General features: G+C 39.8%; 1 protein-coding gene across 1 annotated transcript in view; it reads right to left on the bottom strand.

Annotated features, from left to right (window-relative positions):
• The window catches only part of LOC106081311 (otoferlin), a 369,740-nt gene that overhangs the window by 4,654 nt on the left and 338,565 nt on the right, over positions 1–26,521 (bottom strand). Inside the window, exons 13-25 of the mRNA XM_013243188.2 lie at positions 21,424–21,580; positions 21,078–21,360; positions 20,325–21,008; positions 19,811–20,008; positions 16,098–16,214; positions 15,666–16,019; positions 14,549–15,609; positions 10,690–11,068; positions 10,079–10,623; positions 9,677–9,923; positions 984–1,234; positions 673–911; positions 342–618 (exon numbers count right to left, since the gene is read on the bottom strand). Of these exons, the coding sequence (XP_013098642.2) occupies positions 342–618; positions 673–911; positions 984–1,234; positions 9,677–9,923; positions 10,079–10,623; positions 10,690–11,068; positions 14,549–15,609; positions 15,666–16,019; positions 16,098–16,214; positions 19,811–20,008; positions 20,325–21,008; positions 21,078–21,360; positions 21,424–21,580 (4,792 nt within the window). The remainder of the gene's footprint in view (positions 1–341; positions 619–672; positions 912–983; positions 1,235–9,676; positions 9,924–10,078; positions 10,624–10,689; positions 11,069–14,548; positions 15,610–15,665; positions 16,020–16,097; positions 16,215–19,810; positions 20,009–20,324; positions 21,009–21,077; positions 21,361–21,423; positions 21,581–26,521) is intronic.

The raw sequence follows: 26,521 nt of genomic DNA, 5'->3' as shown, positions 1-26,521 counted from the left end.
ATATCTTAACAAAGTTTTGCGTTAGGTGGTTTATTTGACGTCCCAGTATGTGTTCAAAATTTCATAAAAATCAGTCCAGATTTTGATATAGCATCCATAAATACCTTTCATACTATAAGGCCTTTAAGACTGCAGTAGCCACAATTTAGATTCTATCGTAAGAAAATCCTAAAAGATTCAATTCGATATTTCAATAGGTATGCAAAATAAAAGCTTGAATAGATTTCGATGTCTGACTAGATATGTACGTAGACCCGTTGGTGTAGGATATCATATAGTCGGCTCTGCCTGACTTTTGCCTTTACTTAGTGGTTTTTCAATTAAAATATCGTTTAACTTACTTTGGCTTTTCAAGAGCATCCGGTTCACTGCGACCAAAACCAGCAGGATTTTGTTCTGCTTCTTCCTTAGTTAATAAATGAAATTCAGCTTCCACCTTTCCAGTTAATTCCATCTCTTCATTTTGTTTCTTAATGTAAAATGGCCACCATCCACGTACACGTTTTTGTTTGAAAATATTTACAGTTGGCATGTTGTCGGTTTTCAACATATCCAGAGTACATAATTTAGAAGATTTAGCACCTCGGGGAAAGCGGTTTAAATCCATTGATATGGCCCCTGAAGAAAAATATTCAATAAATAACCTACTTAAAGGGAAAAAATTTTCCTTACCCAAGAAGTCATCGGCAGAGAAATGATCAGCATCCCATACTTGTAGTTCCAAACGAGCTGGTATCTTAACCTCAGTTTCATCCCAACTAAATAGGGACTCTCGTCGAGACAAAACAATGCGTTCTTCCGCAGCCAAGTATTCAAAGGGGTAGATGAAACGCCAATTAAAATTACCCTCACCGGTCAAAGAACGATAATGAATATCTGTCGATTGACAATCTTGGGGACCCTTAAGCCAACTATCAAGTTGAAGAAATTAATATTAAAGATTTTTTTTCAAGTTCTTGCAAAAAATAATGTTTTATACTCACCCCTTGACATAGATATCGGACATTTTTTCACCCGTAAAGAAGGCATCATCCTCTAGTACCACATCATCAGTATTCCATATGACCACACGCAATTCATAGGCCTTGGGTTTTCTTGGTGATATATCAACGGCTGGTCCCGGCAGCGGCATATCCATGGGAAACATATCAACCCACATTTCCAGTTTGCCCTGTTCTATGCCGGGCTTATCAGGATTATAGATGGGACGACTTTCAATATGTTCAGGAACAATCTTTAAAATGGGGTAGTTCAATTCCAAACGCATGTTAATATATGATTTTATAATTGCCTTAACAAAAATTTCGAAAATATTTACAAAAAGTTCAAGTGGAATCCGAGAGTTATAAAAAGAACACCAAATTTTGAGTTTGTTTTCCAAAAATTGTCATATGGGTCATTTTAGCAAAAGTTCTCTTGCAATCATAGCTCAAAAGGAGAAAATGATATAATATTGAGGGAGACCTTTACATAGGCAAATAGTTCGGAATAACAATTCAAGCATACTCAAAAAATACAAACAATTACAATATAAAGAGATTTTTTTGCCATAGCTTGAATTTTGTTCGAAAACACTTATAATGAAATGTCAGTTTAATGTAAAAGAAAATTTCCTCATTGCCGTACAACCAAGATAGGTCTTAAAGCGGTACAAATGGAACGAGAACCAGGAATAGTCCGTTTTTGAATTGGGATGATTTTCGAACCACAAAATGTCCACCAAAGACAAAATACATGTAGACTTAATGCACTGTTGTAGTTTTATACAAGATTAGAGTTTTTCAGGTTTAAAGAAAAACACAAATAAGATAAGACATAAACCAATTTTTTAAAATATTAATCTTAAGATGTTATGTGTTAAACATATTAAAAAAGCCGAAAATATATGGTGGCATTTTAAACTACCAATTAATTTAAAATGAACAAACTCTCGTTGAGTTCGGCAATAATGAATCACATATGGCCTTTGTAGGAGTTTTGGATTGGCAGAAACTTCATCAAGTTTTTGAACGATTCGAACTCAGTATGCAAAATTTCACACAAATAGGATGAAGATTGTGCCCTCCAGGTGCCAAAACATCGGATATCACGACATTTCAACGTGCTTTTCCTTATAAATAATACTTCAATGGAAATTTGTGTAAAATTATTTTTTTGAAGAAATTTCCTTCTCTTTTGAAACTTAATCGTTTTCTCCATCGACACGATTGTCTTATTTAATTTCATAGGGAGCTGAAACGGAATCTGTAATTAAAAGCCGATTCGCCGAAAAGATCTCAAATTTCTTAAGCGATGTTGCGAAATGTATGTCTTAAACTTTTCATCAAAATGTAAACTTTCCATCGTTTGGGTGAACTGACGGGTGTGCATTTAAAAGTCTTTCGGCTTGCTTGTCCAACGTAGGCGTGTTATTTCATTATTTCAATAACCCTTATTAGCTTATACAGCTCATCACACCGATATTCTCCGTATCATATTCCTCTCATATTTTTCAAAGAAGTTTTTTCTCGAATAATTCAAGCACTAACTTATCTGCTTATAAAGTGTCCATGATCCTGCTTTATATTTATAAACGGGTAGTTCAAGCGCCTGGTAGAACGTTATTTTTGTCGTTCGACAAGTGGGGCGAAGCCACCTTGGTCCGCCTTACTAAGTGCAAAGTAGCATGTATTGGTTAACAAGAAGAAGCGTGCTAAGTTCGGCCGGACCATCCATCCATCATGGATTCTGCCTAAAATTTATTATTACAATATTATAAATTATTTTGTACTAATCAAATAGGGTATTGATAGAGGCCTCTATGGTCTATGTTATGGGGTTTTAAGGGGCTTCTATTTATTTATGATCCTATCGGGGTAGATTTTGTTTTAAGTATTGTAGGAGTGTAGTTCACGTACCAAATTTCAGCCAATTCGGCAAAACTAAGTCTTCTAGGAGCTCAAGAAGTCAATTCCGGAGCACGATCTATGTGGTAGCCATTCCTTCATAGGAAAAAGGTGTGATGATAATAGCAGACACTGTGTACTGACTTTAAATAGTTAATTTTGTATCTATTACAGCAGTAGTTCTGCTGTTATAATAATTGCGCCCTCTAGAGGCTCACGAAGTGATCGGGATCGGTCTATATGGCAGCTATACCAAAATATAGACCGATTTGGCCCATTTTAATCCCAATCGACCTACACTAATAAAAAGTATTTATGCAAAATTTCAAGCTCTAAGCTTCAATGTTTCGAGGTATTACAAAAGGAATGATTAGGTTAGTATGCTTCGCATCCTATGGTGGTGAATATATAAAATGTTCTAATGGTCTCACGCCATAACCTTCAAACATTGAGATATTGAATTGAAAATTCCCACAGACCCGTCTTTCTTCCATACGCAGGTTTAGTTCCGAAACGGACAAATTTGTACTTAGTTTGCTATAGTTGCCATGGTTATATTAGTTAAGATTTAAGTGGCAGACCGCCTCAGACTCAATTAGACGTTTTCTTCCATTGTGATACCAAAGGAATAGGAGAAGGACAATGCCTTCTAGTTTCTACCGTTGAACTATTCAGATCGCTTTAAAAAGCCCAATAACTTGCGAATGTTCACATTCGCTAAATAAGACATGTTCTCAAAGATATGAAAGGAAGAAAAGTCGTTATGGACAACCTTCAGTCTGTCAGCATGTGTTCTGATCAGACAGTGACCTGTCATGACGGACTCAATGACTGAGACGTATGTTCTAGCCAATGACAACAAAGCGGTAGACCTCTTCAAATCTAGATTAGGCCACATAATTTTCGAATGCTCAGGACCAGACCACATATTTTGGGAATTTACACAACCCGACATTATGACCGTCTATCAACCGTTGCCCTTTGGGCCAGATCCTAAAGATTTTGCTTACATGTCGCCAGAGACGTACCCACAGATTTCCGTTTCCCTGGAATGTGTAAGGTAGTTCCTAGTCTCGCTATACAATTCCCTGGGATATTTGTGTGGTCCCGAACCCAGTGCAGCTGAATTTTGAACTGTTCAGTCATCTCGTTGACAGTGCCTGGGATATCAGGCATCAAGGATAATACAGTGTCCGTGGGCGCCGTATGACCAAAGGAAAACTTCTTTAGCCTCACAGTAGTGGTCGCAGCAATTTGTCTAGCCACGATATAAAGGTATTTTCAAATATCAAACATCCTGTTAGCGCATCGTGCAATATCGTTAACATACAATGAAAACAGCTTTGAATTCTGTATTTCTTCTCTATTCCATACTGCCGAGTGTGTATTTCGGCAGATCGATTCTATAATTCTTGCAAACTTCAATGATATTCCCATTTCGTATTATTTAAATATCAGCAGATTTCTCAATATTTTATCGCATGCAGCACGAAAATCTACAAAAACGCATAAACTTTCCTCTTCTCTGCAAATTTGATATTAATGATCGATGCTAAGTTGTATATGATTACAGTTGTGAAGAGTTCTTTATTCGAAATACCGCTTGGTACTCTTCATCATTTCTTCCTCTTCAGTCCATTGAACTTACTGCTCATTGAGAATGCCTATGAATATTTTGGCCATCGAATTATTCAAGGATATAACTCTTTAATTAGTTGCTTCCTCCAAACTATTTTTTTTTTATTTTTTATGTATTGGAAAGAACACAGTTTTATTAAATTCTTCACCTATGTTAGCTTCATTATACAGTTTGTTATATATTGCTGTGAGTTGTACCAACAATTGTTCTGTTACGTTTAAAAAGAATTCCTATTGGATATTGTACTCTCCTCCTCCTTCTACCGATATATCTCGATCGAGCATATGATTTGTTACCAATGTAGGCGCTAATGTACGTTCATTGATGTTTGTTCTTCTCTCAATAGATTCATAAAATGTTGTTTTAGTGAGTCCGCCGAAAGAGTACTACTTACGGGATGCTCTTGATTATTTATTAATCTTACTATACCCCACCATTCTTTGCCATTTGAAATATAATCGGGCTTTCCCGTAATTTTCTGATCAAATTGTTGGTTTGCTTCACAAACTTCCTTAAATTTCTTTTTTGCTTTTAAATGAATTTGCTTATCGGTTTCCAGTTGAGGTTTATAAAATTTCGCTAGAAATTGAAAAAACTTTTTTCTTGCCCATCATAGGTATATGTATTTGGTGTATGCTGCTGGGATGCCCATTGTTCACCTGCCGAAGCTATAATTATGTTAGTAAGATATTTGAGGCGGGTTATGCGCCACCAAAGGCCTACAGACCTATAAGCCTTACGTCCTTTCTACTCAAATCCATGGCACGTATTGTGGATACCATGATAAAGAGTAGGGCATTCAGCGAACTGCTCAAATACAAACAGCATTCCTATGTCAAGGCAAGGTCGGTTGAGACTGCCCTGTGCATAAAATAAAAGAATCCTTTCATGCCAAGACGTACACATTGGCGGTTTGCATTGGCATCGAGGGGGCGTTTAACAATGTGCGGACTGGAACATTGATCCAATCCTTAGACCAATACCGGGAAGACCGGGTCCTTAGAGACTGGATAAGCCATATGCTAAGGAACAGGTGGATAAATTGCGGGTCCCATGACATAAATATATGGGAGAAAGTGGAACAGGACACGCCTCAGGAGGGCATTTTATCGCTACTTCTTTGGGTAACCACCATAAATAACCTATTATGGATGGTGACTGAGGAGGGATTTGAGCCCGTCTGTTATTCTGTTATGCAGATGAGATTATAATACTTCTAAGGGGTAAAGTTCCGAACCAGCTATGCAGAAGGGCCGAAAAGGTCTAGCATATGACTGGGCTAGACCCAGGGATCTCAATGTTAACCCAGGGAAGACTGAAATATGTCTGTTCGCGAGGAAGACAAAGGCGGGCTAATTTGACGCACCACGTTTCCTCAACCAGACGATTTCGATATCTGACAAGGTCAAATATTTAGAAATATTCTTGGATCGAAAACTTAATTGAAAGTGTCACATTCGGGAGCGTATTGAAAAGGCTCACAGATGTTGGGCACTATGAAGACGGGTCGTAGGCTCGAAATGGGGCTTGAATCCGAGGATAGTCTACTGGCTCTACAGGAGCGTGATTAGACCACTACTTTCATACGCTTCAGTAGTTTGGTGGACTGTTATGGAGAAAAAGTCCAACATAAGAACCATACAACAGGTTCTGAAAACATGTTGTCTTGGCATAAGCAAAGCGATGAGGACCACGCCCACTAGGGTACTGGAGACTATTCTAGATATCCCACCCTTAGACATACAGATTAAGTGTGAGGCAGCCGCAGCGGATATGAGATTGAAGGCGATGGACGAATGGATTGAGGATGGGAGCAGCTCATACCATCGCGGTATAATTGAGGCGACGATAGGAAACCTGGAAGGAAGGGAAGAGGTTCCGACCGGATACCTGAGATGAATCCTGAAGTCGAGAGCGAGGCACTACTGTCATCGGCACAGTCTTGGATTGACGTAACCCTAGTATTGCCATCTGTAAGATCATGTTACACGGATGGATCAAAGCTAGAGAACAGAGTGGGCCTGGGGGTCTACATTGAGAACCCTGGGACTGAGGTCTGTTTTAGACTGACTGACCTAATACGGTCCTGCAAGCGGAGATCCGGGAGATCACGGAATGAATGAGGTGGTATCGTGCTAACGCGAGGACATCGAATGTGAACATCTTTACGGACAGGCCTTGGGGCAATAACAAGAAGGATGGACGCCTTCTCTGAGGATGGCACAATCCGCGTCGTTTGAGTGCAGGGCCATAATCGAATAAGAGTTAATGAAAGGGCAGACGATTTGGCGGTGAAGGCCAGAGAACTTCCGTGGATAAACTTGGTTAACCCTAAACTTTTCGGGTAGACGCAGTCAGAGTTAAGAACGTGGGCGCTGAATGCGCATGTAACAGCGAAGCAGTCGGTAAAAACAATGAAAATTTTCCCCATGAACATTCCACTAAGGAACAGAGACAAATTTTTCACATATCAATGAGTGCAGTCCGATTCAAGTTAAAGCTCAATGATAAGGGGTCTCCTTTTTATAGCCGAGTCCGTACGGCGTTCCGCAGTGCGACACCTCTTTGGAGAGAAGTTTTACATGGCATAGTACCTCACAAATGCTGCCAACATTAAGAGGAGAAAATCACCGCTGAAAATTTGCTGTGATGGTCTCGCCAGGATTCAAACCCAGGCGTTCAGCGTCATCGACGGACATGCTAACCTACGCGCTACGGTGGCCGGCGAAAATCGTATGGGGTGATCCGGACCGTGAGAAGACAAGGCTATAATTGGAAGGAAGTATGAAGGAGGTCAGTATAGCTCTCGGTATCATAACGGGCAGTAGAGGGTATCATTCGTAGAGGGGACCATTCCAGGCTATAGCATCCTAACGAGCTCACTTATGTAAAATCGGTGCAGCAAGTAATAGATGTGTAGGCCATGTGGGGAAGATGATGAGACGTTGGAACATTTCCTATGTCAGTACACAATGCCAGACATGAGCCAACTTAGGGGCGTGATATTGAAAACAATTTGGTATTTTGTAAGTAGCACCGATTTGCTAACTTAGATTTCCTTTTCTTTTTTAGTATTTAGAGCGCACAACAAGCCGATTACTGGCTTAAATATATGTCCATAGTGGCATGAGGCAAATTAATATCCGCCTGCAGTGTGAGTTTTAAGAGAATTATTTAGATTGAGTCCAAGTTTGTTCTGCTATTATAACTTGCTAGATTCCTTTCAGTACAATTTTGGTAGCAAATTTAGTTTATTCTCGTGCGCCAAGGGCTTATATAGGTTTAATGTTAGGTTAGGTTTAATTGGCAGAGTGCCATTAGATTCACTTAGACCTTTTTTGTCGATTGTGATACCAAAGGAACAGAAGCAGGAAGATGTCTTTTAGTTCGTTCCGTTGAATCATCCAGATCGCTTTAAAAAGCCCAACAACTTGCGAATGTTCACATCCGCTAAATCAGACAGGTTCTCAAAGAAATGAGAACCTCAAGTGGAACTCCTTCTGTTGCCAGTGCGGGACTTACACAGCAGATGTTCTATAGTCTCTTCTTCGAAGTCCTCACAGCTTCTGCAAAAGTCGTTGCTGGCAACCTTCAGTCTGTCAGCATGTGACCATTGACCTGTCAGGACGGATTCAATGACAACAAACCGGTAGACCTCTCCAAGTCTAAACCAGGCCACATAATTTGGGAATTCTCACAACCCCCCATAGATGACCATAAAATCTATCATCCGTTGCCCTTCGTACCTGCCCCTGAAGACTTAGCGTACATGTCGCTAGAGGCATAATCACAGATTGCAGTTGCCCTGGAATGTGAAAAGTAGCTTCTGCTCTTGCAAGCTCGTCCGCTCTACAATTCCCTGAGATATCTCTGTTGCTCGGCACCCAGAACTGGTGAATTTTGAACTGTTCAGACATCTCGTTGAGAGATCTGCGACAGACAAGTGCGTGTCTTGAAATCAGAAATACGTTCTCCAGGGCTTTAATGACTGCCTGACTGTCTGAGATGTTATTTTCGTTTAATGTTAAGGATATTTGCAAATGGTCAGACCAAATTTTTTCTTCAACACAAAATTTTTCCGCATATGGGAGGATATTGACAAATGTCGAACATATATCGTTCACAAATGTGCTGATACTGCTCATGTACGTAAAATTACATTCCTCATCACCTGTCGTATGACCATTGAGCGCAATAGTGTTTTGTTGGTTCCAAAAATGCAATATATGTCCGACCATTACTATTTACCTCCATACTTTCTTTATCCAGTGTAGGCTTGGAAGGATTCCTTATACAGATCCACAATATCATGTTGTATTTCGCCAATTGTAATATTTACATTCCCCACCAATAATAAATTTTCGCATCTTTTTTCTGCAATAAACGCTTTTACATGGAAGAAGACTTTAAGGTTTTCCCCACTGAGGTACAATATTGTCAATTTCCTAATCTTCAGTAACATTTTTACCTATATTGAAATATTTTTGTCTTAAAACAAAAAGACGCAAAGTTAAGGTACTAATATACTACTGTTAAAGAAAAAAGTCTTAAAAATCAAGTAAAAAATCTTCCAACGCAGGAAAATTTTTCTTAAAACTTGGAAAATTGGGAATTTTTTATTTTAATTTAAATGATAAAAAATTATTTTCTTGGTTTATGCCAAATCTTATGCTGTATACATAAAACAAAATTTATTCACATATAAAAGACATATACATATCAAAAATTACAAAAAATATAAACAAATATGAAAGCCCATGTGTCATAATTAATATCTACATCTGTATCTTTCTCGGTTGTACCTCGAATGATTCACCTGTAGATGTCTCATCATTTCCAACATTTGAGCTAGGAATTGAAAAAAAAAACATAAGTATAGAGAAATTTCAATACATCGAGATTGCAAAAATGTGTGTTGCCAGATTGAAAACCAAAATGAACATTGAAAAGAGAGCATTACCATTATGGAAGAAAAAGATTTGAAGATTTTTTTTTTAAGTTTTTGTTTTTCTTTAAATTAGTTTTTGTTGTTGTTTGTTTTTTCTTTGCAAAGTAGCAGAATAATGTAAACATCCAGGAAATAGGAGATATAAAAAAAAGAGAAGACCACATAGACCACAGAATCACGTCGAGGGGACGTAACGTAACCCACCTTACAACCGACATTTGGTATTTCACTCCAGCGATGTAGGACAGCTAAAGCCAAATGCTCATCGCGGTTACGGCAAGTACTGGGACCATTCCAGGCTATAACCTCCTCATCGGAGAAGGTCATACAGTACTTGCCTATAGCCACGCGATCTTGAAAATAATGTGGGGTATCCAACTTATTTTCTTTACACAATTTCGATAGAATTTGTGTAGGTTTCATGGGATCACGCCATTGATTATAACCACAACTGTAGGTTAACGGATCAATTGATTTTTGGGGATTTTTGTTTTTGTTTTTTTTTGGGTGGGGGAGTTGGTAGGGATTAGAAAGAAATTATTATATAGTTGATCAACAATAAATGAGAATGAGAAACTGGATTCTGTTTTAGAACCCTATACTTACTCTTCATAGCGCAGTGCCAGACCACAGGTGGCCCTATGTTTGCTGTAGAAACGATTTTCCAAATCAATGCGTGTCTCGCCTATCAAATCATCTGAGCCCACCAAATCCCAATCGAATATCTGCACTGTCAGCATTGAGTCTTGGGGGAAAGTGGCCTCTACTTCAAAACACTTGCCAAATACCGGATTCAATTGCTTGCTGACATAGTTATCTTTGTCCGATATGCGTTTACTGCCCAAATGCAAAACCACATAAGGGTCTGCTTTGCCATTCAAATCCATGGGATGCAAATCGGTTGCCTTTATGATATAGACACGAACCAGCACATGTATGGGTTCGTTTGCGGGCAAATTCGCTATGGGGTAATCTATACCCTTGGGCGGTGGCAGGCGATAAACTTTGATGGCTCCCTTAAAGAAGCCCACTGTGCGATTATCATCCTCTGTGGAGTCGCCCGTTTTTTTGCCCCGATACAGGGCAAACGAGTGCAGCCAATCGCGAAAATTGTTGAACTCTGATTGGGCCTCCAGTTCGCCAGGATAGATCTGAAAGTGAGGAGCACGACGTGCCACACTTCGAATTCGTTTAGACGAATTCGTTTGTCCACTTACCTGACACAAAGCTGTGGAATTGTTACTGAACGATTTCGAGGGTTTTGATGAATTCGACGATGATATATTTTCATCATTTTTGTTGCTGCTACGTCCCAGCGAGGTCATAGCTTTGGGACTTAATTTCTGAACAAATTTTGAGCCAAAGTTTTTTGCATTTGGTGGTTGTAGTTGCGTATTGGGCGTTAGATATTTATCAGTGGCTATAAGGGCTTTCTCGGCTTTCGTACTATCGATTAATCGCTCATAGGACCAAAAATATTTTGTCCACCAATCGCGACTACATTCATCATCGGGATCTAGTTGTTCGCCAACAATGGAATTTTCTTTGTTCATGCTGCGCGGTGATGATTTCTTTTTCGATGTTTGTTTTTTGACCCTGCAAAGATGGGGAAGAGGAGAAAATACGACATATAAGGCAAAACAGCAAAACATTTTCCCAAGCACTATAATTTTTGTGTGAATAGTGTAGGCATAGCCATGAAGCGCAATTGCTTTTGCGCTGAATTTGTAATTGTCTAAGTGAAGCATACATTGGGTTTTCCAATAAGGACTTGACAACTTTTTTCTTTAAATAGAACGCAAACCATTTGAGATAATTCAAAAATTTTGCTCTCGGCTTGAAGTACAATCAAAACATTTATGAGTGGAACTCGACATCGTTCATGTGGCCACCACGGGCACGTTTGCATCTATCAGTACGTTTGATCCAATTTTCAATGACTCGGCCACTCATTTCAGCCGAAACGGTCGCTGTTTCCCATTCAATCTCGGCTCCAACGTCGTCGGCTTATTGGCATAGACCAATGACTTGCCAAAGCCCCCAGAGAAACCCATTAAGGAAAGGCAGAAGTCGGGCGGAGCTGATTACTGTACAAAGTGGGAGCTATAGCTAATTCTGAACCAATTTTGATGGACCTTGGCGAATGTTTTCAAATGGGTTATTAAACAATCCATATCAAATTACGAGCAAAGCAAATATGTTCAAACTGTAATAACTGTCGTTTTTTGTTTGTTTCTCTTTCGCGACGAGCTCAATGATCGAAGATTTTCTTTGCAAGCGGAAAAGGAAAGCCAGAGATAACAACACACACCAACCCCTAAAGAACGCGTTTCGTCTTTGGTTAGAAGACTTTTCAACCATATTAGGTGTGATGGCTTCAAGGGCCGTGCGTTGGTATGTTGTATTTGAATCGTATTAATTGTGAAAACTCCTCTATGATACTATTACCACAATAACCACGCTCGACAACCCTGTCTATTAGCTGTACTTTTTCCCAATGCATGTGTTTTTGTGTAATGTCAGACTTTTTACCTGCGACAATTACACTACTTCCGTGATAAACATGGTTCTTTGCATCTGTGCGAACATATATCTGAATGCGCTTGCAGTGGCTCTAGAAGTGAAAATCGCGCGATATACATCTATGGCAGCTATATCTAAATCTGAACCGATTTCTATGAAATTCACCAGTAATATTAAGAGCCATAAGAAAATCCTTCCTGCAAAAATTCATGAGAATCAGTTAGCAAACGAGCACTTTATTGCAGTATTTCTCAAAATCGGACCAACATATATATGGCAGCTATATCTAAATCTAAACCGATTTCGAGCAAACTTCTTAAATATTGTGGTAGTCGTCGAGGAAAGCCTTGTACACAATATTGGCAAGATTGGTCAGTAAATGCGCGTGCAGTGGATCTAGGAATACAAATCGGGCGATATGGGAGCTATATCTATCGATTCTATGAAATTCCCTAGTAATGTCGAAAATCAAGAGAAAATCCTTTGTGCCAAATTTCGATAGAGTCGGTTAATAAATAACCACAATATTGCAATATTAGTCCAAATCGGATTAACATATATATGGGAGCTATATCCAATTTCAATACGCTTCTTCTCTAGGCCAAAAACATGCTTGTACTAAATTTGAGCACGATCAGATGAAATTTGCGAGCTGTACTTTTTTCACAAATTAACATGGACAGACAGATGGGCGGACAGATAGGCAGACGGACAGATGGGCGGACGGACATGGCGAGGATAGGTCAAGTTAGATTTAAGTGGCAGACTGCCATCAGACTCACTTAGACGTTTTCGTCCGTTGTGATACCAGAAGATGAACAGAAGAAAAAATATGTCTTCTATTTCCTACCGTTGACAACAACTTGAGAATCTTTACATCCGCTAAATCAGATAAGTTCTCAAAGAAATGAGAACCTTAAGTGGAACTTCTTTTGACTGCCAGTGCGGGACAAACATACTGAAGGTGTTCTATAGTCTATTTTTCTTCGATGTCCTCACATCTTCGGCAAAAGTCATTACTGGCATCCTTAAGTCTATCAGCTTGTTTTCCGATCAGACAGTGACCTGTCATGATGGACACAATGTTTGAGACGCCTGTTCTAGCCAGTGACAGCAAAACGGTTGACCTCTTCAAGTCAACATGAGGCCACATAATTTTGGAATGTTCACGGCCCCCTATTTGCGACCATCTATCATTCGTGTCCTTCGGGCCTGGTCCTAAAAACTTAGCTTACATGTCGCCAGAGGCATACTCACAGATTCCAGTTTCCCTGGAATGTGTAAGGTGGTTGCTATTCTCGCAAGCTCGTCTGCTTTACAATTCCCTGGGATATCTCTGTGGTCCGGCACCCAGAACAGGTGAATTTTGAACTGTTCAGTCATCTCGTTGAATTTTGAACTGTTCAGCCATCTCGCGTCAGTCGTGGGCGCTTTTTGAGTTCAGAAATACATTCTCCAGGGATTTAATGGCTGCCTGGCTGTGGAAAGATATTTATGTAAATCGTCGTGATGACATTATATCTTAGCCATTCCACCACTTCCTTAATTGCAAGGATCTCCGCTTGATACACACTGCAGTGGTCGGGTAACCTTTTCAATATGAACAGTTCTAAATCTTAAGATCACACGATAAAGCCCACCTGGTCGTCTAGTTTAGAAGCATCCGTATAGAAGTCTATGTAACTTTTATTGCCAGGGATATCGTAGTTCCAATCGGTACTATCAGGAATAGTGGTACAATACTTTTTGTCAAAAAGCGGCTCAGGTATGATGCAATCCACACTGCCTGGAACATCGGACATTTTACCAAGGATAACACAGTAGCCGTAGCCGTCACATGACCGAAGAGAGAGCTCACGGCAGTGATCGCTGCAATTTGTCTAGCTATAATGTCCAAAGGCATTAGATGTAGCATTAAATTCAGTGCATCAGATGGTGTCGTTCTCAGTGCGGCTGTGATGCACAAACAAGCCATCCTTTGGATCCGGTTGAGTATTGAACAGTAGGTGGACGTTTGAAGCACCGTCCACCAGACCACAACACCATATCACATTTATAGGCCTGACGACTGCAGTATATACCCAGTGCATGACACGCAATCTAAACCTCCAACTGTGCCAAGGGCTCTGTTGCAGGTGTATAGGGCAAGAGTTGACTGTCATGCCCTTTCCAAAATTGGATTTGAAGTTCAATTTCCTGTCCAGCAAAACACCCATGTGTTTTGCGCTTTCTGTAAATGGAACATTCTCTCCTCCCAAGGAGATAGGAGCTACTGTAGGCAACTAGTATCTCCTGCTGAAAAGGACTCCTTCTGTCTTGCACGGATTTACTCCGCTTGTTGAAAATGTTTGAAAATTATGAAATTATCTTTAATTTTAGTAACTTTTTTTAGCTTCCTAAAGCTTGCTAATCTTAAATTTATTAATTCTTTTTTAAGCTTCCCAAACCTTTAGCATTTTTTCTTTACTGAAATATCTCTTTATTTAAGTATTTCGTATTAAAAATGAAGGAAAATAAAAGATTTATCGCCGACATTTGAAGTTTCTCACTTACATTTTTGTAACACAAGCTGCTCCATACATGGTGAATTGATCACACGACGAACGTCGATTGCCATAGAAATCCTTCATATTGGCCTGCTGCAAAGAATCCATCATTGGTTGCATACCAAAACCATCCACCAAATTATGATAACTCTCCTCGGTAAAGGGCGCCGACAAAATTATTTGACCTCCCATGGTTCTGTACTTCGTTATGTCCTCCTTGGGTGGGGGCTTATACAAATAACGATGTATCGATGTTATCTGATGTGTGCCCACCAAAGTATAGCGCCCAAAAGAACGACAATCCACACAACGTATGGTAATGGGCGGAGCATACATTTCTTCCAAGGGCAATTCCAATTCTATGGACTTTAGCATATTAGGAAAATTGGGATTCTTCTTAGCATTCTGTATGATATTTGAACTTAAAATTTTTCCCGAACACTCCACATCTATGCGAGGTTTATCCACCGACATGAAATGAACTCTCTTCAGATCACGTAAGCCCCAAAAGAGAACTTCCAAACGAAATCTGGACAAATGAGGACGAACTTCTTTGGGCACCGGAAATATGGTATCTTGAGGCGGTAAATTGTTGCGTTCATTGTTTGTTTCGTTCGTAATGGGATTTTTGGGTTCCGTTAGACGAGGCATATCTGGAGAACCCAGTTCTAGCATTTCGAATGCGGCCAATAATTCACCAGCATTATCTGGTCCCCTTGCAATATCAAACCATTCCAAGGTGGGAGTCACATAGGCATTCTCTCTAAGCTTAACACGAGGTTTGGCCATAGCTCTGCCTATAAATTCAGATTTACCCACTTTGTCCTGATCATAGATCTCTATAATAATGGTGGGAGGATTTTTCTTTATTTCATCTTTGGTGCCATAAACTAGGATCTCATCGAAAACCAAAAGTTCATCCCAGGTGGGACTAAGAGTTTCTTCGATGACTTGAGTGGTCTTGGCGTATTCGGTGATATAAACGGTGGCATAGGGATCACTTAGGCCCGAAGCATCAGAGCCAATTAAAGAACGGGCCTGATATATATGAGCTCTTAGCTGGAATGTCTGAAAGAAGGAAAATTGTTAAGAAGATATTGAAAAGTGTTTTAAGCCATCCTTACAGATTTCTCAAGATAATGTATATTATTGGGAGCCATGGCCCCTGGTCTTTCGGCATTTCTTAGCTCATGCGACAGATCATAGCCTATGGGTAGGCCTTCAAAGAAATGTTGCTTGTGGCCCACTGTACCCAACCACATGTATATGGAGAGCTTAGCTTGTATAAACCAACTGGCCGAACCGGAAGCTTGTCTTCCCGGTAAGCGCAGAAAAAGAGTCTGAATTTTTCCACAATGTACTCCGGCCTCTTCTTCGATGGGGGAATAAATCAAATCACGAGCCGACATGCGATGATAACAATAGCGTTTGCCATTGGCCACAAGCCATAGGAATATATCGGGTAAAGAATGTTGAGGCTGTAAAAAGGAAGAAATGAAGGAGTGATAGAGAGTTTTTGTTTTTTTTTTTTTTTTAATTTATTTTTACCAACTTACATCATCAATTAAAAACTTTAACTTGGGCATATAAGTTTGAGCCTGCTTATAGCGTTCCTTTAAGGAGTTCTTAGTTACCAAAGCTCTCAGATTGCGGGCCAAGTTTCCCAAACTTTCCTACAGAAGGGGAGAGAGAGAGAGATATTAACAAGTGAAGCGTGTTAAGTTCGGCTGGGCTAAATCTCAAATAGCCTCCACCATGGATAGCAGTTGTCAACGATTTTTCTTAATCAAAGAATATGGGAGGTCGAAACAGGAAATCTAAAGCTTCTAGGATAATAATTGTTTCTTGGTTTGTATGAGATCTTATCAGGTTATGGAGGCGTCTCGGCAAACCGTGTTGGTAATGTGTCGGGACTATAGACTGCTCTCAACGAAATTTGTAATTCAAAATATCATAAATGTTAACTATTGGGTTGCCCAAAAAGTAATTGCGGATTTTTTAAAAGAAAGTAAATACATTTTTAATAAAACTTAGAATGAACTTTAATCAAATATACTTTTTTTACACTTTTTTTCTAAAGCAAGCTAAAAGCTGATAACTGACAGAAGAAAGAATGCAATTACAGAGTCACAAGCTGTGAAAAAATTTGTCAACGCCGACTATATGAAAAATCCGCAATTACTTTTTGGGCAACCCAATAAAACAACAGTTTTTGTTTTCTGAAAACGAGAAAGCTGACATGACTGTTATTTCAGCAAACAAAGGGCTGCAGTTTTAACAAACAACATTAGTTGTCGCTCAGCTGAGTGTCGGTCCGTGTCAAGCAGTAGTCCTTTTTGCGACACATACATGACCTCGTGTGGACTTCATCGCGTCCCCCGTCGAAACAGTTCCGTCTTATTCATGTATCATGAGAAAACTTCTCAGTTAAAAATCTGGAGATCGGACCCGGAAGTGTTCAATCGCCTATTCTGCAACCTTATCAAGACAGCTTTCTTGATAAGCATTACCATGTGGGCGCTTATATGGCCAATTGCGTAGTGCCCACTTATAACTTCCTTAATAGTACTCATTGACCTCTTATCGCTGGTCAGCAGTTCCTAGGTCTTCCTGTAGGCCAGAGGGTTCTGGCAGTTCGACATAGAACACAGACAGAATTCCAACCTACTGCCGCTTCCGCATGTCCATCCCCTGTTCTATGTTCTCTAGTTGACAAATGGCACTAATACAAGACTTTTGACTGGTTCACTTGCAGTGGAAGAACCCTTCCTGGCTTATTCGAAAGCCTTCCTATTTCCCGGCATATCATTGGAAGCCAAATTAGCGCTGTGCCATAAGTTCAGAGTTAACTCAGGGTCTCCAAACACTCCGGCACTCATTTCAACCTTAATATGCTCGAATCCAAGGTCTTGATGGCCGCTATACTGTCCACATGAATACTGAGTTTCGAAGGCGGTAAATCCCGTTCGAGGATTTTATTTGCTGCAATTGTAATGGCACAGATCTCTGACTAAAAGACAGTACAGGATCACCCACATACCGATGTCGAATATCGCTTAGTACAGACTGCTATTGTAGTGGCACAGATCACTGAATCTCTAACTGCAAGGCAGTACAGACGTACGGCAGGATCACCGACATACCGATGTCGAGTATCGCTTAGCACAGACGTTTTATCATTATACCTATGTCGAGTATCGCTCAGTAGACCACCAATATCGTTTCTGACTCCATATTGGGAATCCTGAAAATCCTATCTCGAATCGCTCTCGGTGCCAGGTGTTCTCAGACACCATTCGGTCTACCCACCATATCCCAAGTATCCAGAATGGTACTGTGACCGTACCCGTTCTCCTTCAGCATGCGAAGTTCCCTCAACCTAAGCGCAACCTTGGAGGCATAGTTTGGACGATAGAGCTCAATTGATTGCATATCCAGCATTGCTTGCAAACCTTCCTGCGAAGTGGACCTGATTCTTACGCAGGCCAGTGTTTGCACCTTTCATAGCTCCCTGGTACGAATCCTTTTGTCCACAGTCTTCCAGCGTACTTATGACCCATGTGTTAGCGTCGGTCTCACAGTGACAGTATACATCCAGTAAATGATCGTCAATCCCATGGCAGCCGGTTTATGTACCGGATTGACCCGATTGATTCCTTCATTGGCAAGGGCTGTCGCCGTCGTCGAATTACAAAGTAGAAATCACACTCCTCCGTATTCCTTTTCCAAAGCAGTTTCGTATCGAGGACTAGGTTTAGATCTTTAGGGTACACCTCAAAGCCCACTTGGTCGTCTAGTTTGGAACCATCATATAGAAGTCTTCTGTTACCAGGGATATCGTTGTTCTATCGGTTCTATCAGGAATGGCGGTACAGTACTTTTTATCAAAAAGCGGTTTAGGTAGGATGTAATCCACACTGCCTTGTATTGTAGATAACACAGTGTCCGTAGGTCGCTTAGCCTCGCGGAAGTGGGCGCATCAATTTGTCAAGCCACAATGTCCAGAGGCATTAGACGTAGCATTAAATTCAGTGCATCAGAATATATCGTCCTTAATGCGGCTGTGATGCACAAACAAGCCATTCTTTGGATTATTGGTCTGACTACTGCAGTATATGTCCAATGCATGACGCGCGGTCTAAATCCCCAACATTTGCTAATGGCTCTCTTGCTGGTGCATAGGGCAAGAGTTGCATTTCTTGCCCTTTCCAAAATATTTCTGTAAATGGAACCTTCTCTCTTCCAAAGAGGACAGGTTCCACTGTAGGCAACTTGTGTCTACTGCTGAAAAGAACTACTTCTGTCTTGTACGGATTTATACGTAGAACACACTTTGCTGTTGCACGTAGAGCTTCTTGAAGTATATCTCTTAGAGTGCTGAGTGCAGCATACGCGACCACTTTTACAACTTTTTCTTTCAGAGCCAATAATATATATTATTAATGGATATATTCCAAAGTAAAGGCGACAGTACACCTCCTTGAGGTATTCTGCTGCTGACTCATCTTTTTAGATCCACAGATCCCAAACCTGTTGTAATGCATCTTTTAGTAAGTAAGTTCTTAATAAGCTTTCTTACGGTAGAGATGATGCCTAGAAACTCCAACTCCTTCATGATTGACGTCGGTTTTACATTATTGAAAGCACCTTCTGCGGGATAGTAAGGCGACAACCACAGCGGAAATTTTTTCTGAGGTTCATATCTGAATTTGAACTCAGGCGTTTAACGTCGAAGGCGGACATACTTTCCTCTGCGCCACGGTGGCCTCCAAAGTGGTTTTCCTGCATAGGTATCTATAATTCCACGATTCAAAACCATGCCATGAAATGCCTTCAGAAAACTTCGTTCAGGTTCTCCTGCACAAGGCTACTGTGGAATCCAGCATCCTTGCAAAAAAGCAAAAATTTAAATCTAACATCGTCTTTTTCTGGACCTATATCAGATTGCATCAGAAATCATTCTGCAAAATTATAGACAAGTCGGCTTTCTCTAGAAGTAAAAAAAGTAAATAAAATTGGGAGATCGGTTTATATTGCAAAAAGCGAATTGGAGTATTCTTGTTTGGAGTAACTCTCGTTTGAAAATTAGAATGCTTTCGACAGACGCGTATACGGATGTACTGACTTGGCTTTAACGGCTTAAAATGTCTTGGTGATCAAAAATATTCACTATGGGGTCTTAGACTTATATTTCGAGGTATTACACCATCCTAAGGTGGAGTGTATAATAACAGAAGAGTGGAGTAGGAGTATTTTCTTGATTACTTACAATTTCCCTTGTACACAATTTCATGCGTTCTTTGTCCAACTTCGTTTTTCCACTGCCTGGTCCCACTCCATTGGCCTTGGTTATTGTTTGATAACGCACACAGGCTGATGCCAATTCCTCCAAAGTTGAACGCAATCGTACTTCAGCTTTAGGATCTTCGTTTTCTATCATGTGACCGGTTTCATGTAAACCATCCTCCTAGATTTAAAAAAAAAGTATAAAAAAACAAATCAAAAAATCTTGTTCACTAGAAAAATTGGGTTTTCTTAGTGGAAAATATTGCCAATAAAAATATTTTCTCTTTGAATTAAAATTTATTACAATTTTCTCTATAAAATTTTATAATTTGCTCTTTAGAGAATATTTTATTGACATTTTATTTGTAGATAAAAAACACAAACTTGAATATTATATTCAGTTCTTCGGAGAACTAAATGCATTGTAGTTTTGTTTATTCAAGTTTTATAGAATGTGGGTTGATTAGAAATGGATATGAATTTCTTGTCATACTTACAAATTTCTCCGCCATTTTTGTCAACATATTGCTGTTATACATTCTTCTTCTCAAATCAGGCAAAGTACATCTAACATCCATGCATGGCTTATAATCCCAATAGGGCAGATAATAATGATTCTTGTCATGTGAAATAGGTTTACAAGAATTTGTGGTACTGCTAAATGATGTGGTATCGACGGCTTCCAATAGGCAACCATCCTCACTATCCTCGGCCAATGTGGTGAAACTTTCATTATGACCATCTATGGAATTGCCTGCGTTGCCCATGCTCAACTCAAAGAATACAGTGCGATCGCTTATTTTCTTATCAATCATGGAGGCTTCTATAATGGAACCAAACAAAAAGAACTCTTCATTGCGTGAGTAAGAGGACTCTGATATCAATTGGGTGGGTTCAAGTTCAACATTTTTCTCGGTGGTCAATTCGATGTTTTCGGTTATCTCAGTGCGAATGGCTATCAGGAGGCGGGCCCTATAACTGACACCTTCACCCAAGCCTGTATTCAAATTGGAATGTTGATCTAGTAGAGTGTAATCCCGAGTAGAGCCATACAAATGTATAAAGGAGGGACCAAAGGTGGGTAGGAAACCTTTTTCACCATCATTCGAAATTTGTTTGAGATCTATGTAATGGGTGCCAATAATTGCAGGTTTCATGGGATCAGCATCTCTCAATTGTATCTGTATTGAAGTTTAAGAAGTATTAGATGTAGTATTAGATAATAAAAGCTTCTTGTGTATGCTACAAACCTTTATTCTTTGACACAGAGGAGGAAACATTTCCGTAAACACCAACTGTTCATTCCACACAGGAGCATAGGCATTTTTCTTCACTGTGGTTTTGCCCGATAGGCCAGCAAATGAGACCTGTACATAGGGACTAACCAAATCTTTGGATTCTCCTGTTAAAGCCTTTTTCACATTGGCCATTATGGAGGAGTTCATGCGTGGCAAACCATCAGCACGATAGATTTTCACAATAAATTTAGCTCGTTGTCTTTCAATAGGAACACCATCGGGTAGTAAGAGGTTGCTATAAACCATTACAATACTGTTAGAAGAAGTCTACAAAGTGGTCTTGATAGAACAAACTTACGCTTCAATATCATCTGGATCCTTTTCTGACTTTTGAGGTACCTTAACGGTATCACCTTTTCCTATAATGCCAATATCACATTTGAGATACCCTTTGGGGCCGCTATAAAAATCATCTGGATCGGTGAGTAAGGCCCATTTATGATAAAATTGATGATCTGTTGAACATATCATCAAAAATTTATTAGTGTTTTAATATTTTAGGACTAAATTGCTACAAATATAACATTTAATAAGAACGCAAGCAAAGAATACAAGAATAAAAGAGAAGAAAACATTTATGAAATGGAAGAATAAGATAAGTGCTAAACATGTGGAGAATGGGAATAACATAAATTCTGTATGTTTGGGTATCATATAGGGTAAGCCATATTAAAAGAGGACTTTTCTTAATATTCTCAAAAAATTCCGAATGCAATTTATGTCTTACTGTTAGGTAATATAACTTCCTGTTTCATGATCTTAAATCGCTAATACAAGCTTTGTTTAGTTTGCTATTTCGCTCCGCAAAAATATTCTGAAACTCAGGCATTGATATTATATGCCTCTCAAAAACATAGCTTAGACCTTCGATATCTGATAGTCTGGTCAACTTTGTTCGCACCTGAAAGAGGAAGTCGCTAAGGTGGTTTTGCCATTTATGTGAGGTGTAACCTGAAAGCTAGGTCTAAGTTAAAGTCTGAATTCGGGGACCAGATAGAAAACGTATTTGTTGAACTATCTCAAAATTTTGAGAAAGTTTTGTTGATTAGTAGATACTACCGTCCGAATGATACGATTGACATATATAGGTTTTGGGCTTCATGATGTACTGAAGTCCGTAACATAATGATGTTATAGTCTGGGAACTGTAAGTCAAACATCCTTATTGACTCGACTCTGTCTGATGCTATGTTGGCGCTTGGCCTGTTCGTCACCAATAATACAAGCCCTACACATTTTACATCAACCGTCATTACACTCTTAGGTTTATTCTTTGTCAATAATTCTTGCATGATGAGATTTCTGTTCCATGTTTCTCTAAATGTTATCTGATTTATCTCGCCTACGATTTTGCTCTGTGGGAGGAAAAGAAGGACATATCTTATCGTGACTACTGGAATTTGAATTATGAACATTTAGTTGGTATGATTTACCAGGTGAACTGGGATGAGATATTTACGCTATTTACTGTCGATAAGCAGACGGCTTTCACAACGGATAACATTTTACTTTTTAACGAAATAACAGTTCCAAGAAGGATTAAAAGGGCTTCAGCCAACACAAAGCCATGGTTCATTTCAAGAATCAACGCACTTTATCTCTTCGGCACTATCGTGAACTATGTCCGACCGTCTGACCGACCTGCAGTTCATAGCCTGTTGTACGTAGAACTTATAGTTGAGGTCATCAGCAGAAATCTTATGTGAAATCTCTCGCCTTTTCTCTGGGCAATATCCCTTCAAACAAACTCCAACTTCGCTTTGGGCTAAATATCACCTTAAACTGTCCCCATGCCTTTGGTAAGTAAGTAGGATCGCTCTGAAAATCCGTTGCAATCATGCCAGAATAGCTTCACGAGACTCCTGTAGTAACGCCGGCATGATTCCGGCCGATTGACCGGAAAGCGCGAATTGCCCAGACTATCTTCTTCTCAACGACAATTTCACAGCCAAAATCTTTTATAGAATTAGCCTCACTGGGTATAAAGTTATATTTATCGCCGACCTCCTTCTGGCTTCCAGGAACATGCGTATCCATCAGGACTTCATAGAAAGAGCATAGAAAAATTGTCCCCATTCCCAAATCCAACGTTGATTATCGGTCGATATCATGGTTTTCGAGAACATCATCGGAATATCTTCACCACGAGTCCTTGTTGTCAGAAAATCAGGCCGGCTTCCGTTCTGGTAATATTTGTATAACTGCGGCACGGTGGCCTCCACAGGATAACGTTCGATAATGGGCTGAGTTAAATAGATTTCGCCGCGCCAAAAAAATGTTAGGAGCTCCAGATTTGAAAATAAAAAAATTCTCAAAGCCACATGGTTGTCCCCAAATCAAGAAGTAAGGAAGCAAATTGATCAGGTTGTGTTACATGTACCATCAATGCGAGGAGCGAGTATAGAGTAGTATCATTGCCTTGTTGAAGCAATCGCTCGCAACCATTTGAACAAGGCGTGAAAAGTACAATCTGACACTTCGTGGAAGCTAGACATTAAAAAGCTGCAAACACAACAGATTGCAACGTCATATTCCACTCGATTGATCCAACTGCTTGAGGAAAGCAATCCATTGCCCGCTCCATGGAAAATGCCGCGAAATTCGTACTTGGGTACAAGAAGACTCCCCCAAGAAATCCATTGTCGTACCGACAGTGTCGAAGTGCTACTGAAGTCAAGAATACGGCGCAAACACTGCAATGTCTTGCAAAGCGGTAGTTGAAGGAGAGGTATCGGGAGTAAAATAGGGAGGAGAAACGTCTATTCCGCAGAAAAGAAAATAAATGGAAAGACAAGAGTGAGAGCGAATTGAGATATAAAGGAGTTAGAATGAAGTTTGGAGCGTTCACCAAAGAATCAGGCATTAAACCGATGGCTTTGGAGCAGGCACATCCTCCTGCAGAGATAAAGAAGGACATATGGTAACTGACACAGATAGCATGCTGAGGATATGGATGGAACATTTTATCCAACTGTTAGTGTCCGACGATGCCGGCGAAGAGGATATCGTAGAACTAATCCCTGATAATGGTATAGAATTTTTACCTCCTAGTCAGAATGTGGTCCAAGTAGCAGTAAAGCGACTGAAGAACAACAAGGCTGCAGGAGCCGATGTTTTATTCGCTGAACTGTTTAAGACCGGCGACGGCACGCTGATAAAGCGTATGTAACAGCTGGTCTGCGCGATCTGGCTAGAAGGATACATACCAAGGATTGAAAACTCAGCATACTATGCCTCCTACATAAAAAAGAAGACAAGATGGTATGTGCCAACTACAGAGGAATGAGTCTCCTTCACATCGCATACAACATACTCTCGAGTGTACTGTGTGAAAGAATAAAACCTAAAGTCAATGAGATAATTGGGCCCTATCAATGCGGCCTTAGAGCTGTTAAATCCACCCTAGACCAGATATTTACACTATGCCAAATCCTGGAAAATACCCGACAAGGACAGGTCAACTATAACCATATCTTCGTTGACTACAAAGCCGCTTTCGACAGCCCTATATGTTCAGAAGTATTTAAAGCCATGTCTGAGTTTGGAATCCCTGCAAAATTAATAACACTCTGCAGAATGGCACTTGTTGACACACGTTCCTCATTAAGAACGGGAAAGAATCTCTATGAACCTTTCAACACCAAACGAGGTTTCAGACAAGTTGAATGCTTATTGTGTGATCTCTTTAATATCTTGCTGGAGAAGATTATACAAGATGCTGATGTGAATAGATATAGCACAATACTCACAAGACAACACATGCATGGGCGACATACCGACGTAACCGATATCATGGGACGGTCACCGGAAGTAGTAATCAGCAACCTTTGAAAAACTAGAAAAACAATCAGTGAACATGGGTCTGGCAGTAAATGGAGATAAAACGAAATGGATGGTATCAACTCCCAAAACGCCCTGTACAACCGATCAGATAAAGAAAATGGAGAAAGTTGGGAACCACCTTTTTTTTCTACCTCAGCAACGCCGTTACTGAAACGAATGACAAGTTTTGAAATAATGCGAAGTATAAATCTGGCAAACAGTTGCTACATTGGATGAAGCAAGCAGTTTACAACAAGGCAACTTTCGACCGACGAAGATTACACTATACACGATACTAATACTACCCGTGTTGTAACATGTTTATAAGGCATGGGTACTTGTAAAACAGACGAGTTGATGCTTATTGGAGTGTTTGAGAGAAAAATTCTTCTTAAGATTTATGGACCAGCTTCCATCGATAGAAAATATTGGTGTCGTATGAACCACGAACTGTATGAGCTGTATGAGGATGTTAGCATAGCTAATGTATGAAAAATGGAGGCCATCGTAGCGCAGAGTTTAGCCTGTCCGCCTATGACGCTGAACGCCTGGGTTCGAATCCTGGCGAGACCATCAGACAAATTTTTAGCATTAGGAGGGAACCTAATGCTGGCAACATTTGTGAGGTGCTTTGCCATGTAAAACTTCGCATTGCGGCACGCCGTTCGGACTCGGCTATAAAAAGGAGGCCCTTTATCATTGGGCTTAAACTTGAATCGGACTGCACTCATTGATTTGTGAGAAGTTTGTCCCTGTTCCTTAGTGGAATGTTCATGGGCAAAATTTGCAATTTGCAATGTATGAAAATACAACGGTTGCATTGGTCCAGCAAAAGAATCTTTTGAAGGCGATCACGATGGAGTGCTATTCTACGTTCGGCTAATGGGACAAATGTTCTGTCATAGCCAATTAAAGTAAAGTAGGTGATGATGACTCATAGTGTAAGTGTGGATTGCTGTCTGACCAATAATGCATATTTTGCTTATTGACGAAGTCATTCAACTAGAAATGAGCTTCATCGCTGAAGATGACTCTTCGATGAGAACCATGAGGCCACTGACTGCGAATTTCTCTAGTAAATTTGATTAATTTCGACTCGTAGGCTCGTATATCGTTCCATCATGAAATGGCAAACCTTACTGTTCATAAAAATATGAACATAATCTATACCTTAGAATAATCTTAATGTAGAGTAATAAAATATCTTAAGCATACTTTTCTCATCAAAGTAGTTCAGTTCAATTGGGTCATTTATCTCCATTTTTCAATAGAAATCAGTTATCTTTTTACAGTTTATGGTTTCTTTAATGCATATCTAATGTAGCTATGAAGTAAATGTGTTTACAAACGATAATTGTTTAAGGTCTTCCTGCCGCACATATGGAAGATGCTAAAATAGTTTATGACCCACTTATCACTTAAAGGGGTCTCTGTAGTTTGGTACTGTTTACTATTCGTCTAATGAGGAAGATAAGAATTTTTCGCTTAGGATAGTTTAAGAATTGGTTGGTAAGATAGTATATAAGCTGGATAAAATGGAATAATAAAATAGATTTGAAAATACAACCAAACCG

This window comes from Stomoxys calcitrans, chromosome 4, assembly GCF_963082655.1.
Source record: "Stomoxys calcitrans chromosome 4, idStoCalc2.1, whole genome shotgun sequence".
Classification (NCBI taxonomy): Eukaryota; Metazoa; Arthropoda; class Insecta; order Diptera; family Muscidae; genus Stomoxys; species Stomoxys calcitrans.
The sequence above is the reverse complement of the archived record's forward strand: the minus strand, read 5'-3'. Positions and strand labels throughout refer to the sequence as shown.